Source organism: Mesocricetus auratus, unplaced genomic scaffold, assembly GCF_017639785.1.
Source record: "Mesocricetus auratus isolate SY011 unplaced genomic scaffold, BCM_Maur_2.0 Super-Scaffold_100006, whole genome shotgun sequence".
In the NCBI taxonomy this organism is placed as follows: Eukaryota; Metazoa; Chordata; class Mammalia; order Rodentia; family Cricetidae; genus Mesocricetus; species Mesocricetus auratus.
The window spans coordinates 102,868,997-102,886,965 of NW_024429190.1; the positions used below are offsets into that span (position 1 = coordinate 102,868,997).

Genomic DNA, 17,969 nt, shown 5'->3' on the forward strand with positions numbered 1-17,969 from the left:
AGGACAAGAAGTAAACTTAACCTTCTTGATTACCCATGAGTCCTTTCTCAATGTGTGTACCATGTGTTTTCATCTTAATAGAGATCAAAATCCCCAAAAGGTCCTTGAAAGATTTCATAGACAAGGGCAGTAAAATAAATCCCTCAATCTTCCATGAGCCAAAAGGAAAAAGGCAGGCAGAAAGGAAGGAAGGAAAAGAGAAGGACGGATGGAAGGAAGGAAGAAATAAAGAAGGGAAGGGGGAACAGAGGGAGGCAGGAAGGCAGAGAGGGAGGGAAGGAAGGAGGAGAGAGAGAGAAAAAGAGAGACAGAGAAAAAGAGAGACAGAGAGACAGAGATCCCATAACTCTCTTCCACCAATGTGTTTGGGGCACTTCCAGTGCTGCACCAAGCACCATAATGAGTGTACTTTCCCAAGGTTTATGAGTCGGAGAAAAGATTAAGTAAATTGTGCCTGGGACTGACAATGAGAATATGTGTGTTTAGGAAGCTTGGGGCCTTTGCTCAGAATTTCTGTGTAACCACACACAACCAGGTACAGCTGACTGACAAATTCTGATGCCTGAGGCTCTTACGTCCACATTCATCTGTGGAACCTCTGACTCCAGTGTCACCTCATTTCTATAAGGACATGAGGAAAGAGGCTAGTGGAGAGGTGGCCTTTGTTTGGTCTTGTTTTAAATGGACTGTCTGACATTCACGAGCTTTTATTGGTTTGTTTGTTTGTTTAGGAAAGAGCCAGGCAGTCAAGACTTTTGTGTTGGGATCCATACAGTTTCTGTCCAATTATCCAGCTTTTCCATTTTGGTAAGAAAGTGTCTTCAGATAAAAGAGATAAGGTTGCATGCCAACACAGCCTTATTTATAAAAGTAGGCAGCAGATATGCCATGAGGCTCTTATTCCTTCATAATGTAAAGAGCTCACACAACATAGCAAAAAGGCAAGCCATTATCATTTGAATACAAACAACAGCTTTAAGTAGACATCTCTCTAGAAAAGACACACAAATGACAAAAAAGCTCATGACCAGACGGATGTTCAGCATTGGTCAGTAGGGGGGTGCAAACTCATTCACAGCTATCAGCGCAGTTAAAATAAAAAAGACAGGTCACTGTGAGGATGTGGAGAAACTGGAATCCGTATGCATTGCTCGTAGGACTCTAAATTAGAGCAACCACACTCCAAATGGGTTTTCAGTTCTAAAAAATACCAGGTTTGGCACAATTCCACTTCTACACACCTGCTCAAGAGGAACAAAAACATGCCCACACGATAACCAATGTTTTCACGCCCCAAGCAATGCAACTAATAGGTAAGGGGTGGGAACAAGACAAATATCTACAAGTTAGGAATGGATCAGTAAGATGTGTTCACATTAGAAGAATCTCACTTAGCGGTAGAGAGGAAGTAAGATGTGTTCACATTAGAAGAATCTCACTTAGCAGTAGAGAGGATGAAGTACTGATTCATGACCCACTGTGGTCTTGGAACATTATATTAAGTGATTAAAGCCAGCTACAAAGGCTCATGTGTCATTCCAAATATGTAAATCCATTGATAAAGCAGAATGGCGGTCCTGGGGATAAGGAGAAGTACCAAGAAAGAGGAGGGAATGTATGCTGGGTCCCCCCAGGTTACTGAGTTTGAAAGTTAGATTGTGGGGGTGTATATATCCAAGTCACATCAAGTGTATGAAAGAGTCAGGGAGTTATACGTTTGAAACGAGTATACTTTACCACACAGGAAAGATGTCATAATAAAAATATAGGAAAAAAATTAGAAGTAAATAAAACCAGGTGGCAGCTAGAATCGGTCCCGTGGGCTGCCATTTTCCAGCCTCTCTGGTCTAAGGCATTTGTAATGAAAATGCATGCTTCAGTATTTTGCTCTGGAATGTTTAGACACCAAATGAAGGGCTGGAGAGAAAGGTCCCTATTGGTGTGAGAGAGGCGGCAGCCTGGTGTTAACTTTTAAACATTGAGTTGATGCTAACTTTCATAGGCAAATCTCCTGGAATTCAGAGAGAAGAGGCTGAACTTGCAGAGTAGCTGTTCCGATGGGCAGTCCTATCTCTGAAATTCTGTTGCAGATGGGAAACACAGCACAATCGCCAACTACTCTCGAATCCACTTCCATGAAATTTGCTGTTGTCAGTTCTATTACACAGACTCCTTTTATCCCTGCATTGAACCCATCTATCTACTAAAAAAATGCCCAACACAAGAAGTTCCCCATTTTAGCTGATGAATCAGAATAAAGACATGATATGGATTTCCATCTCCTCCTGGATTACTTACTCACCTGCCTGTGAGCCCTCCCTTAAGAATCTGGTAATTGCCCCGAAAAATGCATCATTTGGGTCTCCGAGTACCAACCAGAGATGTGTATATGCATAAGGAGTCTCATACTGAATTCATTCAGATCCTTGGAGAAGGGAGTTGTTTCTTCCTAAAAGTTCTTCCCACAGAGATTCGCATGCTGGGTACATCTCATCATTCAGGCCATGTCAAAACTATCAGGCGTCACCCTTACCACATACCCATCCACTCACGTATGTGAACATGAGTGGCTTTCTTCTCTTTGCCATTGACCAACAACCTGGCTCTGTTTTCTAAGCGGTATCTCCTTCCTTCCTTCCTCCCTCCCTCCCTCCCTCCCTCCCTCCCTCCCTCCCTCCCTCCCTTCCTTCCTTGCCTCCTTCCCATCCCTGTAATGACTTAGTGGTTCTCTGTCTCCAGCACCAAGGGAAGCTCTCCCTTGGCAGCAGTGTTCTCAGAGGGTAGAAGCGACTGATTGGAAGGATTCTACCCTGGACAGATGTGCCTTCAGCCCCTGAGCTCATTGCTAGGTCGACTGGCATTCTCCCTGTTTACTCCACATTTCCTTTTGTAGGACTTGCTCACAAGTGCATCTTCAGCACTAGGCACAGCCAAGAATGAAATGTAACCCTATTGAGAGGTTTAGTGATGTGCTCATTTAACCCAGTTTCTACCGCACCACTACTGGCGTTTTGAACCAGATCATTCTGTGCTCTGGTCAATGGGTAACTTGTGCGAACCGGTGGTATTCTTTCTCTCTCTCTCTCTCTCTCTCTCTCTCTCTGTGTGTGTGTGTGTGTGTGTGTGTGTATGTGTGTGTGCTCACACGTGTGTAGGGGTGAGCCCACAATATTGTCCACGCCAAATCCCACTTCTGACACCAGCTGTAAGTGAATCAATGCAACGTGGAAACAAATATTTTTATTAACAGGAGAAAGCACTTACACGCAAGCTTGGAAGATCAGAAGCGTGGCTGGCCTCCAAGAGAGAGAGCTTTTTCTTTCGCTTCCTTTTATCCTCACCTGTGCCCATCCCCTGTCCACGCCCCCTTTGGGCATGGACAATATTGTGGGCTCACCCCACACACGTGTGTGCACATCCACACATGCACACACACACACCTGTATGTGTGTTTGGGTAGCAGATGCATGTGCATGGCTTCTGTGGGGGGCCAGAGGTCAAATGTGGATATCATTCCTCAGGCACCATTCACCCTGCTCTTTTGTGACAAGGTCTCCCAGTGCTCTGAACCTAGATATCAGGATGGCATGGCTGGCCAGGGAGCCTTAGGGCTCCTCCTATCTGTTTTCCCAGAAGCTGGGATTACTTGCTCTTGCTAACCACATCTGGCTTTTTTTTATGAGTTCTAGAGATCAAACTCATTTCCTCACACATTACTGACTGAGCTAGCTCCCTAGTCCAAATATGCATTTTTTAAAAAATGATAAAAACACTTCCTTTGCTGGGATTTCACACACCAGAGGTTTACAAGTGACAGGCTTGACCCTGGATTCCTGAGATGCTAGTTAACTCACTGTGAGATCCCACCATAGGAATGAGGTCAAGTTGGATGTTTGCTTGTAAGGTTTTGGAAACATTATTCACACAACTCTAATGAGGGCCTATATTACACACTACACTTAGTTTAAATAGCACTTACCTGACAATAGCTAATGGTTAATGATGCTAATCAATCACTTTCCTAATTAGCTGTTCCCCTTCATTGCACTGCCTTGAATTATGCAAATGAGACCACATAACCCACATTTTCAAATTTTCCTTGTGAGGGGCTCTAATGTAAGCCAGGTCCCTTGCTAAGGAGTAAGCTGGAGGGTCAGGACCTCCTTTCAGTCTCCTGAAATCACTGAATTTTACAGCTTAGAGACAGTGAATTTGAGATGTCATGCCTCTATGAAATTATTATTTAAAAAGTTGTAATGTAACAAATCAATGCTTTGAAGTCTACGTTTTTATGATGATTACATTAGCTGCTAGTATATACTCACATCAGAAACTAGGACTTCAGTGAAGACATAACTTTTGGTTTATAGATGTCATCACAATGGAACAGCAAATGATTTTTCTATCCTTAAAATACTCACATCATTTATGATGGTGTTATGGTGTAGACCCAAATTTTGCCAAGGAGAATCTCTGAGTTTTAGTTGTGTACAATGGCTCTCTTATCTGGCCAGCACATTTTGTACTCCTGTATATCAAGTGACAAAGAAGCCTGTACTCCTTGGATAAACTTATTCAGACAGCATCGCCCACATATGCACCACATGTCAGCCCTAAAAAGTAACTGGGAGAGTTCTTGCTTATGGTGAGTCTACAAGTACTTAAGAGGTCAAATGGAACACAATTGGGACCAACTTTAGATCGCAATGTGCTATAATACACATTCCAGAGCAACCGTTAATAATTCTGAATTACTTATTTTGAAAATTCAGAAGTCGGAGCGGGAGACACTGACCAGCATGGCCCCGCAAAGGTGAGCACTAGAGTCTGATCTTCAGAATCTCCAAAGAGGGTGTCTAGGGTTAGAGGACACAGGGAAACTCTGAAGCAACCTGATTAGCTAACAAGACAAAAACACTAAGTCCAGGCTCAACAAGAGAGCCTACTTTGATGCATGTATGAGAGAGTGATCAAAGAAGGTATCTGTGGTAGTCTGAATGTAATTGGCTCCTATAAGCTCATAGGGAGTGGCACTATTAGAAGGTGTGGCTTTGTTGGAGTAGGTATTATGGCCTTGATAAAGGAAGTGTGTCACTGTTGGGGTGGGCTTTGAGGTCTCCTATGCTCAAGCTATGCCCAGAGACACAATCCACTTCCTGTTGCCTGCAGATCAGGATGTAGGTCTCTCATCTCCTTCTCTGTCACCACATCTTCCTGCATGTCACCATGTCCCACCGTGATGATAATGGACAGAGTGACCTTGGGCACTATAAGCCACACCAATTAGATGCTTTCCTTTATAAGAGCTGCCGTGGTCATGGCGTCTCTTCACAGCAATAGAGACCCTGACTAAAACAGCATTTTACGTCAACCCTAGGCCTCCACAAGCATGCACACAAGCCCCTGTGCACACGTCCCAGCCTAACACACACACACACACACACATGCCCCTGCGCACATTCCAGCCACACTCAAAAAACTTCTTCTTTCCAGAAATCTGAACAAAAGCTGATGTTAGATATCTTGCACTCGCCAGAGTCTAGAAAACGAGTAGGAAGGCAGGACAACAATTCAAGGACAAGTTCCCCCCCCCAATCAGGGCCACACCTTTCACCATCTGCTGTCTCAAGCCCCCACCAGTACCACGACACACGCCACGCATGCTTTATCCTGTCAGATCACTGCTAACCCCGCACGGCAGAGACAGTTCTGTAGACAAAGGCTGGCCTCCTCTGCTGAGGGTCCAGCAGAGAGTTATTACCACACTCGATAGTTTATGGATCCCGAGCTGGCAAATGAATGAGTTAGGGCAAAGCAGATTTCCATGATATCAATGTATTTAGAATGTTTCGCTGAGGTCTGTCCACCATGAACAGAATTCTGTCTAGATTCTCAGCCGACTACGGTTTAGGGTGAAAAAGAAAAAAAAAAACATAATCCTCGGTTTCTAGACCCTTCCAGACAATTAATTACACAACTTTTAAATTCCCTAGATCTATACAGACATGGCTTTTAGTTTTTATTTATTATTACTATGGTGCATGTATGTATGTATATGTGTGATGTGTGTGCTCCAGGTATTGAACTCAGGACGTAAGACTGGGTGGTGTGCCCCTACCTGCAGACCCATCTCTCTTACCCTAGACACTGCTATCAAAATTAAAATCGCTGCTCTTCTGTGCACTTGGTGAGGAGGGAAGGGATGTCAGTACAGAATCAGTTATTACTCTAGGTCAAGCGCCTGGCAAAAGCAGGAGTCCTGTCCTATGCACTGAATAACAGAATGAGTAAGTGAGCCAATGAAGAAGAGGGAAGGCGAAAAACGCGCCACTCCTACACACCCTGGTATTTTCACATTTCTTCACATCCAGGTATTTTCTTCTTTGTTCTCACATGGTACCCCCCGAAGCGAGACTGAGGTAGGGGGACTGATAACCTCAACTCCGTCTCAGACCTCCACTGACCCATGACCGTGAACTGGGCAAGAGACAAGATGAGTGGCAGGCTCCAGCTGACCTTACATTCCGAGGCTCGCATTTCTAAACGTAGCAGTGAAATGGATTAGCATCTTGACACACACAGGAGTTTCCAAAGCTCTAGAGAGACCCGGGTAGGTCCCGTCATGTCTCCTGCTGCCCTGGGAAAGCAATTAAGTAAACGAGGCACAGCGCTGGCAGCTGGAGGGTTGGCAGCGTCCTCAAGAGGAGGCTGGGAAGCACTGCCAGAGGCCCCGAAGATGGATGGAGCCGCGCATACGCTGACGCTGGTGAGCTAATGGAATCCTGCCCGCTCCACCCGGCCTTTCTTCAAAGGTGTCATTGACAGATGAGTATCTAAATGTTTCTGTTTTAAAAAGAAAACAAGAAGAAGCAGGGAGGAAACCCTCTTTCTACCCCCAAACAAGCACACGCGGCTAATGAACATGCTCCTATCAGGTCGGGCTGTGCAAGGCACAGTCTTTCAAGGAGGTCTTTAGGAACTCTTTGCAAAGTTGTACACCTTTGTAACGTTTCAACTGCACACAAGGATTTCATTGGGGCCCCCAGATTCCTGACGGTCGGCTGGGTCCCATCTGCTGCCGGAGGCCTTAAATAGAGGTGCGGGGGGGGGGGGCACGCCTGCTCACAAGTTCGTCTTCATCTGCCCAAACAAGACTGCCTCTCCAACTAAAAAGTGCCCCTCAGTTTCATAGCGGTAAACATCATCTGACTGATGTGAGGAAAATACAGAGTGGAATGTTGCAGGGCCTCATCACCCGGTGACTGACATGAGAGTTGAGGCAAAGTCCACGGAAGCAGGGGGACAGAAAGGTCCTCCTGAGGTCACTGCCATCATGGGGCTGCATCCACAGCCGCCTTCAAGATCAACACCAAGGGAGGCTGTTTTGTTTCATGTCTCCCAGACGCAGTTGGGAAATGAAGGTCAGTAGTTACCAGCTTTCTAATGTCCAAACTAAATTCAGTTCCCTGGATGACCTTGTTTCTTGGCTTTGCTCTGTAATTATCTGCTGGACATCAAGACTGGTGGATACACACTTAGAAACAACATATCAGAGATGCCTTTGCTATCCCCACAAGGTGAGCCAAACTGTGGCCTGCCCATGGTCTCTGGCCAGCTTTGCAACTCAATAATAGACCAGCAAACCACTTGCAGAGTGTGTGCTCCCTGGTAGGTTAGATGCACAGCTTCCAGCCAAGGCCATATTCATTTATAAAATAGTAGACATTTGCTCACGTTTGAACATACCTTCTAAACTTGGGCAGAGGTAGCTGCTGGGATAGGTGACTTCAGAAAAGACCTGGAATGCCCTTTATGGTCACTGAATAAAAGGCCCATGGGAAGGGTGTTAAAGAGACCTTTTGAAGCAGATAGGCAACTTTGGCCTGACCATGTCTTGGACAGCTGTTGTCTGCGACCCCAGCCCCCCAGGAGATAATGTGCCTCCAGAATTAGCTGGCTGGAACAGCCCAGAGGTAAGCAAGTCTGATCCCCTTTAAGCAAAAATAAATCTTGCTGAGCTAAATGGCCCTGTCTCCTGCTTTCCTCAGGGAACATGAGGCATTAAGTGACAGTATTTGAAGACAGCCTCCATGAATCCTCAGAGCCCATATCTCCTGCCTGATTAATTATCGGTCTGCCTAGTTCAAGATAAGCTGCGGGTCAAATACATAAGACCGTCTTCCTTGTCACATCCAATAACCCAGGGGTAGCCAGAGTGGCTATCCCCAGATTGTGCAGCCCCTGCTAATATAATTATGATGCACAGGCCCTGTCAGTAAGAGAGTGGAGGGGAAAGCAGCGGTTCCCAGCCAAGGAGCAAGCACTTCAGTCGGCTCTGCTCCTTTTGGAGCCCCTTTCGACAGATTATCCCAGCGTGCAGAGACACAGGCGCGACGTTCAAAGTCACCCTGAAGTACAACTGCGAGAGGGAGGCCGCCCGAAAACAAATGACTCCCTTTGGTAAACACAGTCCAGATCAGGAGAGTGGCTTGGCACGTATCGCCCATCCGTCAACCGATGGATGCAGAAGTAATGCAGTAGGAATGGACTACGTGCCAGGCATGCTCTTAAGCCGTTACAGGAGAGCTATGGCAGGTTCCAGCCCTTCAGCGCAAACGTCACTAAGCAGCGCTTCCAGCCAGCCACAGGTGATTACTGGGACGAGTGCCTATGAGATGGGAGCAGTGGAAAGGCCCGGAGGAAAAGGCTTCCTTGACAACCCAAGACTTAATTGTCAAATGTTTTAACTGCCCCCTGCTTGCAAACCCAGCACTTGCACAAGTACCTTGGTCTCTGAGAATGCCACATTTCAGCTTGTGTGTGTCAATGCATGAACACAGACCTATAAATTTCCTTGCATGCCCATCACCATGCTAACGGGATTTCTCAAGGATTTACCTGCTGCCAGGGAATTCTCGCTACATTTTCCAACTGTTTCTCCTGGGCTTAGATTCAACAGAAAGCCTGGGAAGGATTTCTGCTTTTGCATGCAACCCCATGAGCCTTTAGAACAATGGTTCTCAACCTTCCTAATGCAGCAACCCCTTCAGTTGCAGGTCCTCATTTCGTGAAGCCCCCAGCCACACAGTCATTCCGCTGTGACTTCACAAACTGTAGCTTTGCTACTGTTCTGAGTTGTAACGTAAACACTGACACACAGGGTGGTCTTAGGTGACCTCTGTGACTACGGCTGTCTGATCTCCAAAAGGGTCGCAACCCACAGGTTGAGAAAACACTGCACTAGAGCCTTCGTGTGAAGGTAAGCTGAAGAAGAAATTGTTTCGAGTTTTCTCCTTTTTGAAACCTACCCTCTGGAGGGTGAGCGTGCTGCACAAAAATAGCAGAGCCCTGAGCATAATCACACTTCTCAACCAAAGTCATCGATTACCTGCCACCACGGGAGATTTCCGTTCATCCAGGAGTTGGATGGATGTACTTGCTGTCACCACGTTGCTTTTGTTGACCGCTCCTATAGAAAGAAAACTCGCCATAGTAAAACAAAGGAAAAAAAAAACCATGAGGAGTTCTGAAGTCCACAGATAGCGAACAACCATCTTGGCCTATGGCCATTCATATGCAAAGAGTGCTGGGACTGTGCTCCCAGAGTCCAGTGTGCCCTAGGATACGGACATCCTGACATCAATTCTGGAAGCAACATGATGAACTGTGGTCACCTGCCTTGGGGAGAATCCAGTTCTTTATACTGAAGACACTGGCTACCATGAAGACCACAGGCTTTGTAAACCCCTGGGTATTCACTGAAGTGTTTGCCCAGGTTTGCGGCCTGATTTATGTTACTGTTCATGAAAGTGGATCCTGAAACTATAGTGAGTTAACTGTTACAACTCTGATTTGTCATATGAATTTTAACTGGTCTATGAACATCAAATTTTAAAAAGATTTCCCAGGCAAAAGCACTCCAAACAGGCAGATAACTAGAATAAATTCTTTATTCAAACATGATAACGATTGAGTGCAGGCATTGACTTCCTATGAGTAAAAGCAGCTCCAACATCCACCAGCTACAAATTGTGAGCGGGAACACTGAATGCCCATTTCATCTGGTGTCTGCCTCACAGAAAGGGACTCAGTGAATGTGAGTCGAATGAAATCTATTGAACTGAGAACCAGGCAAGGCAAACCAAAACTGGAATAAACTCATGACCAAAGCAATTAAGAATTTTGTCTTAGACCAAGTCCAAATGACCAGATTGTCCCTGAGTATTCAACCCTAGGAACTTCACCACAGTGGCAGGTACCTGGTGGTTTTATAGATTTTCCTTGAAACTAAAAAAAAAATCCCAGTGAAATCTTCTAATAGTGTACATTATTCATAATTTTACCACACATGAAGTTAATTTCTTTCATTATGCAATCAAATTAAGTGTTCAGTGAAAACCTGTTTCCAAAACCAATTAAAAAACAGTCTTAATTAATCAGAATTGTCTCCCCCAGCATAATTATTCTAGAAAACACAGAGAATGACAAAGTAACGTGGCAAAAGAGGTCATATATACCCATGTGAGCATACATGCAAAGCAGTTTAGGGACACTACAGTCTGCCATGGTGCAAGTCCCATAGTATTGGCTTGATGACTCCAAGCAGACTCAGAAGGTCAGCAAGCTAAGCATTGTTTTCTGCCTTGTAGGTCTAAGATAACAGGAGGTAAAATGAGACAAAAATGCTATGATTCGTAGGTAGAACTAACAAGTTCACCGTGTCCTGGTTGACATGTCCAGCAAGAAAACTCTGGAAAGCACATATGATAAACTGTACACGTTCAAGTATCCAAGCTCAGGGGCACGTGGGAACAGAGCGTGTCCAAAATCCTCACACTAGAAAAGTGCCTACTAGCTATGCGTATGCTACTGCAAACCCTACCCCTTATGAAAATCTCATCACTGGTAATTCCACCCCTCTTTTTGTCCCCCCATTAAAGAAGAACTCTTATATATGATATGTCTTCCCCCATCGGGCATATGCTTGTCATGAGATCCCCATGTGAGGGTACTGTTTGAGAAATTTGGAACCTTGGGGAGGTGAGACTTGGCTGTAGGACTCTTGGTGGAACAGGGTTGCAGTGAATGGTCCGGGCTCTGCTTCCCTTCTCCTGCTGCCTCCCGGCTATGGATGTAACTTGTGCATCTGGCCTTTGGCTCCCACTGCTCTGCTTTCCCTGTCACGGTGGGATGCATCTCCTCGATCGCAAGCCCAAATGGGCTTGCCATTCCTTAACGTGCTTTCCTTGGGTGTATTCTGCTGCAGGACAAGAGGAGCAACCCCCTGCTGGTGCTTCCCATGGGCATCGTGCCCATCTACATCAGACCTCTGCCATCGAGCCTTCTACGAAGGCCAGAGACATCCATCTGCAAACACGGGCATTCGCAGGAATGAGAGAGCACCAAGAGTTACAGAGGCAGGAGACGCCACGCACTGTGGGACTCTTGAGCTAGGAGAGCTGGCAAGAGGTTGGCACAATGTGGGCCCTAATGTATAGTGCTACAACTGAGAAATTTTTCCAGTCAAGTCTAATGGAAGCTTCTAGAATGTCCCACATAGAGCCTTCTTCCACAGACAGGATACTGAACGTTATAAAGCCTGAGATGACAAAAAAACCCAGGAGCAACTAAAGCACCCGCTCTGTTTGCCATCTAACACCGGTTAAAACGAGTCAACAGGGTATATGAGGGGTGGGTAACTTTAATATTTCTTTTCACAATTTAAGACTGTAAAAACTCTTAGTTCTATGGATCGCATTGGTCACCACATCCCTCAGTGAGTGAGTGAAGAATATACAGCTATGTAAAGCCTTGGTCCTGTGGGGCGTGTCGGTGCACACCTGTAACCTTGGGAGGCTGAGGCAGGAGAACGGATTGCCATTAAGTTCCAGTTATTCTGGGCTGCATTGTGAGTCCCAAGTCAGCCGGGGGAAAGCAAGATCTTAGCTAACTGTGTGTGTGTGTGTGTGTGTGTGTGTGTGTAGAGAGAGAGAGACAGAGAGAGAGAGAGAGAGAGAGAGAGAGAGAGAGAGAGAGAGAGAGAGAGAGAGGATGTCAATGCTGTTTCTTAAAATGCCCTTAGTATCATTGCCTGAGTCAAGCGTCCACTGCATTGGAGGCTGTCGCTTGAGTGGAACAAGTCACTGGCTCAGACTTGGCCCAATATTCTGCACTGGCTCTGAAGACTGAACTTGACTTCCCTCAGGATTCGGGCAAACCTCACAATGAGTAGCCAGAAGAGTGAGACGGAAGAGCCCTGCCCCACCTGTGCTGAAGGGGATGGAGTAGACGAAGCTCCCTGGAATCTGCTCAGCAGCCCGTCGGTACCAGAGAGGGAAATGGTCTGCGTTAAAAATGTTCTCTTTGTCTCCAGCCTTCAGAAAGTCCCTGAAAACGAAGAAAAAGAGTGCTGTGTTTCGAGGCTGAGATGCACACCATATATCCATGAGCCTTTGTCAGGAGGGGCCAGGGTTGGTTTGGAGAAGTTCACTTTTCCCTCCTCAGCACAGTGGAGACACAAGCCAACGCTTCACTCTGAAACTCCCTTGTAGAGCCTGGCAGGCAGATTCTGAGAGTGTGTCTCCACTGTGTGAGGGAAACCACCAGGACAGGTTTAAGAGAAGGGAAAGGGACACCCCCCCCCATTAGGATCTTCAAGTTCATCTTTGCCTATGTTCCTGTCCTCTGGACACAGGACAGCTACAGGGCTCTCTGTGGCCCCCTCTTCCTCCCTGGCCTCCTTTTCCCTCGCCCACGGCATTTTTTTCTTAAGGAAATCACCATCTATGTACATTCTCTTTCCCACTGCATTTTCTCAAAGTCAAAATCACTCTTTTATTAAAATTTTACTTTTAGTAGGTGATTAATGTGTACAGCTTATGGAGTACAATAATGCAGTAATGTTTTTTAATCTGTGGATCTATTATAGGAAGAGTCAGCTCCCTAGTGTGTGTCCGTGTCCGTGTGTGTCCGTGTGTGTCCGTGTGTGTCCGTGTGTGTCCGTGTGTGTGTGTGTGTGTGTGTGTGTGTGTCCGTCCGTGTATGTCTGTGTCCGTGTATGTCTGGGTCCGTGTCCGTGTGTGTGTGGGTGTGGAAGTGTACAGTAAGAATTTGTTGTTTACAAAGTTCCAAATGCATCACAAAGTATATTTCGGAAACTATCTCCATCCCTTGTGAATCTAGACACAAGCTCTTGTCTCACTCTGAGCCACCTGGTCACATAGCCTTCTTTTCCTCTGGGCCTAATTTACACATTGTCACATCTCTCTCGCCAAACCCTGGTGGGCAGCATTTTGCTCAGCTCTGTGCGTGTCTCTAAAGAGCCTTAAGTATATAGTCACGACAGTGGCCAGCATTCCTCGTCAACACAATACCTAGGGGGCACGCTCTGGGCTCAGCTGTGAGTGGTTGCTGAGACTAAGGCTACCCTCTGAGAATGTCTGTGAGGGTCTTGACTACTTTGGTAGACGTGGGAAGACACATCTTAATTGTAGGCAGAGCCACTCACGGGATGGGAGAATCCTAGACGTCATAAGACGAGGAAGGCAAGCTTCATTCATCCACTGCCCTCTGCTCTCAACTGTGAAGGCAATGGGAACATTCTCCCAAGCGCTCAGCACCATGGCTTCCCTGACACGATGGACTATCACCCAGAACTGTGAGGACAATTAACCCTTTCCTTGCTTTAGCTGCTTTTCTCATGGCAGCTTGAGAAGAGATCAAGATATTCCTCTTTACCTACAGCTTTGCTTTCTATTGTCCTACGGCCTGGTAGTCAACCATGGCTGAGAAATAATACCTAGAAACTTACAGAAAAAAATTAACTCAAAAGTTTTAAATTGTGTGCTAATTTGGTAAAAATTCTTGAAGTGTCGTATATTCCACCAAAGACATGAGCATTCTTTTGCCTAGCATATCCATGCTGCATATATTACCTGTACATTGGTCATTTGATATTTATCTGTGATTCAAGTTGATTATAATGGCAGTGCTTGTGTCCAAGTAACCCTTACCTAGTGGTCCCAACCTATGTTCCAAGGCCTACATTATTCAACCCTCATCACCTCAGCACACAGCAGTAAAGTATCTTATCTCAGATCATCCTAAGAGAACAAATAATACAAGAAGACATTTTGAGAGAAATAATTGACATCCATATAACTTTTATTATGCTATACTGTTAGAATTGTTCTAGTCATCATTAATTATTATGGTTAATTGAGTACTATGTTCCTTGTCCAAAATTAAACTTTTTCAGAGGTATGCATGTAGAGGCAAAGTAATATATAGGGTTTGGAGCTATATAGTTTCAGAATCCTACTAAGAGTCTTGGGGCCTCTCTCCCAGGATAAGGGGACTACTGTCCCGAAGTTCCAATGAGTACCTGACCTTCATCTAGGTAGCACAGTCACTCTACAGTCTCTGGGCACTTTCTGCTGATAGATCAACCCTGAAGAAAGGAAATGAGGCCTCAGTAGTTCACTGTTTGCAAGCATCTTCAGGAAGAGAGAAGGGGGGGGACAAAGTCTAAGTATGGAAACGGCCATCACTTGGACTTGTAATGGCTCCATTTTCAGTCATGGACCAAGGAAAGGAAACTATGCATTAGGCTATGACCTGGTGGTTTCATGAACTTAGCATTCAATTTAGAAAACCAGTCTTTAGTTTTAGGATGTGACTAACCAGGAGTTTCTTGATCCTCACTCAAGAAATATATACCACTCCATTGAAAGTAAACCCAAGACAGGAGAAGCCATCCTCCAGCTCCTAATTCTGAACCTGGTGTTCCTGAAACCACTCTAGCAGGCCCTGGTCTCCTACAAAGACGGAAACATTGTTCTCCTCAACATCCTCAGGCCTAGGCATTAGCAAGAACTCCATACATGTTTACTATCACAGGATAACTATGATCCCACATGAAAACAAAAGCTCTACAAGCACCCGAAACCATTTCTTTCTTTAAAGTATTTCTAACCTGTATAAAACCAAACTAGACTGCTTTAGTATAGGTGACAATGGTATGGCTGGGACAATATATGAGGCCACTGGCAGTGGGACCAAGATCTAGCACTAATGCACAAACTGACTTAGTGGAGCCCATTCTATATGGAGAGATACCTTGCTCAGCCTAGACACAGGGGTGTGGGGGTGGAAAGGTGCCTTGATCCTGCCTCAAAGAGATGATGGGAGAGTATTGGTAGATTTCCTAGGGGAGGCCTTACCATCTTCCAGGAGAAGAAATGGGGGGGAGTTGGGGGGAACAGGAGGAGAGGAGGGAGGGGGGAACTGGGATTGGAATGTAAGAAATAAATTAATAAAAAAGTATTTCCCCCATTCCCTAAGATCCCTCAGTGGTAGGTATGACTGTCTTCCTTTGTAAATGACCCATTGTGTTGCCATAAAACCGTGGTACTCCTGGGACTTGCCACAGTCAACTAACCACAACTTTTGGTATAGCCGCTCCCATCTGTTTACTGGCCCTCACTATCAACACTCCTTTCCGGAAATATAGCCCTGAACTATTTGAAAAGTGATAAAAATTGCCCTCCTCTCCTCCAGCCAACGAGCATCTGCTGCGGGTCATAGCAAATGCCATGGGTCTGTCACTCACCGAGGCACGTTGTGACTATTTAAGCTATAGGGATTTGATCCTCACAATAACCAAAGGGGACTACATTCTGAGCATTCCATGTGATCAGAAAAGTGGCACATGAGTGAGATACACCAGGCAGTCAGGCACTCTCAAGTGTGGGTCTGTTGTCTCTCATGTCTGCCTAACAACAAGGCTACCCGATTGGCAAGGTGCTACATTTTATTGCTGTCATTTGCCTGTTTGCTCGTTTGTGTATGTGTGGAAAAAATTATTTACTCTTTAATGATGTCATACAGCATATTTTAATCATATCCTTTCCTGCCCCTCAACTTCTTCCAGATCCCACCCTCTCCTTACCCACACAACTTCATGTTCTTTTTCTCTGAAAAATCATGGAGTCTGATTTATATTGGCCAACTCCTCCTGAGCGTGCGGCCTTGTCTGTAGTATGACTGATATATCTGATGCCATTCCAATGAATTGCTTCTTAGCTAGGGATAGGACTTGGTGCCTGTTTCTACTCCATATCTTTCCGAGACACTAGTTAGAAGAGGTCCCATAGACTCTGCTAGACATGACAGTATATTATTGCAAATTCTATAGGTTACTCTCCACAATTTGATGGTAAGACCGTATTGCTAAAGACACTGTGTAGTTTTTATGTCATAGAACATGAAGAACCTGCGCAGTACTCAGCTGGAAGGCCCACTCCTCCTGGGTAGCCGTCATAGTGTAGAAGGTGCTGTACAGGCCACCAGAAGGGGAGAGTCACCATTAACCTCACACAGCTCTGAACCCTGCAAGCTACAATGATGACCCGCCTCTAAGATGTCCCCACTGGTACAATAACGGCACTAGTGTTAAGGGAGTAACCACTTTTATTGGATTTAATGCCCACTCCATGGGATGGAACCTATACCCAACACTGTTAATGAGGCCAAGGACTTAAGACTACAAACACCATGAGCCCAGAGGAAAACCTATTACTATTGTCATTCACTTATTTTAATATCAGCACTGGCAACTGTACAGTCTTCTTCTCTAAGAAATAGAAAATTGATTTCTGTCTTTGCTCAGTTTCTGGATCCTCCCTGGAGAAGGCAGTATGCATCCTTCCTAGCAACCTGCTTTCTAGAAAAGGCCTTGTTTGAGGGTGATTAGCTAAGGGGGTGGGGCTTTAAAAAGTCAAGCTTCAATAAAAGCTAACTTCTAAAAATGATAGATGTGAGCTAGCTTCTAGAACAGAGAAAAGTCCCTGAAAAGGAATTCAAAGCCAATCTCACCAAACTTATAAAAATGGACCCATCTGCCATTTGCCAGACTTGGCTAGTGCCAGGGCGCCATCCGATGGAAAGAACTGGACTTCGAGGAGCATCTCCCTTCTGAGGCCCCAAGGGTCAGCGCCTCTCAAACCCATCACCACTGTGTGGATTCACCCCTCACTGTCATAAAGGTCTGGTGTGTGAGGTTTGCTGGGAACCTCTGGAATCAGTCAATTCATCAAGCACATCCAACTTTGCTGAACCTTAGACCCCATTTGCCCTTGACCCGACAATGCCCCGTATCAGAGACAAGAGATTGAGAAAAACTTAAGGAACTTAGGAAAGATTCAGACTATGAAGCCATGAAGCTGAAACACCCATCTGATGACTCAGAGACGGGAGCTCCTCATGCACTGAGACTAACCCTGATTAATACGCAGCTGTGGGCTAGATTCAGCTACTGTTAGTCCCTGGTCCATGAGGTCTCCTGGGAGCTACATGCAGACCATGTCAATCCTGGTATCTTCAGAGAGCCCAACTCTGGATGAGAGGCTCTGTGTCCGATTGAGCTGTGTGTGCATGGAGGCAAGGAGGTTTATTGAAACATAAACAAACAAATCAGGAGCAGACCTGAGACCCTGACAGTAATGACTGGGAAGAGCTTCAGGACATCTGAGTGCCCTCATCATGAGTCAGGAGCCCAGCATGTCCCTTCCTCCAGCTGTTCCCCAGCAGCTGGAACATCTGCCAAGCTAAGTCCTACATGACTCACCAGACAGAAGAGGACTCCAGGACACTGGACAGAAGCCGACAACTTTGAGGAACAAAGGGCTTGTAGGACAGGTGAACACGTGCACTCCCCCCCCCCACCATAGTGGAAGACAGAAGAAGGCTCAGCAGGCCTTGGGTGGCCTGAGCCTCAAGAGATGAAATAGGCCCCTTTTGAATCTCCACTTTGAGGAGTTCGCTGGGCCCTGCAAGGGGGGCCCTCCTACTTACTGATTGGTGAGCTGCTCGGCCCCCACAAACAGGTTGATTCTTGAGAGGCCCGTGCGAGTGCCGAGGAAGGCGACCTCTACACCCTTGTCAGAGTTCCTGAAACAGAACAGCAGACA

General features: G+C 45.8%; 1 protein-coding gene across 1 annotated transcript in view; it reads right to left on the reverse strand.

Moving 5' to 3' along the window:
- Cacna2d3 (calcium voltage-gated channel auxiliary subunit alpha2delta 3) overlaps positions 1 to 17,969 on the reverse strand; it is an 812,900-nt gene that overhangs the window by 135,080 nt on the left and 659,851 nt on the right. Inside the window, 3 exon segments of the mRNA XM_040747790.1 lie at positions 9,389 to 9,469; positions 12,266 to 12,387; positions 17,854 to 17,949. Of these exon segments, the coding sequence (XP_040603724.1) occupies positions 9,389 to 9,469; positions 12,266 to 12,387; positions 17,854 to 17,949 (299 nt within the window).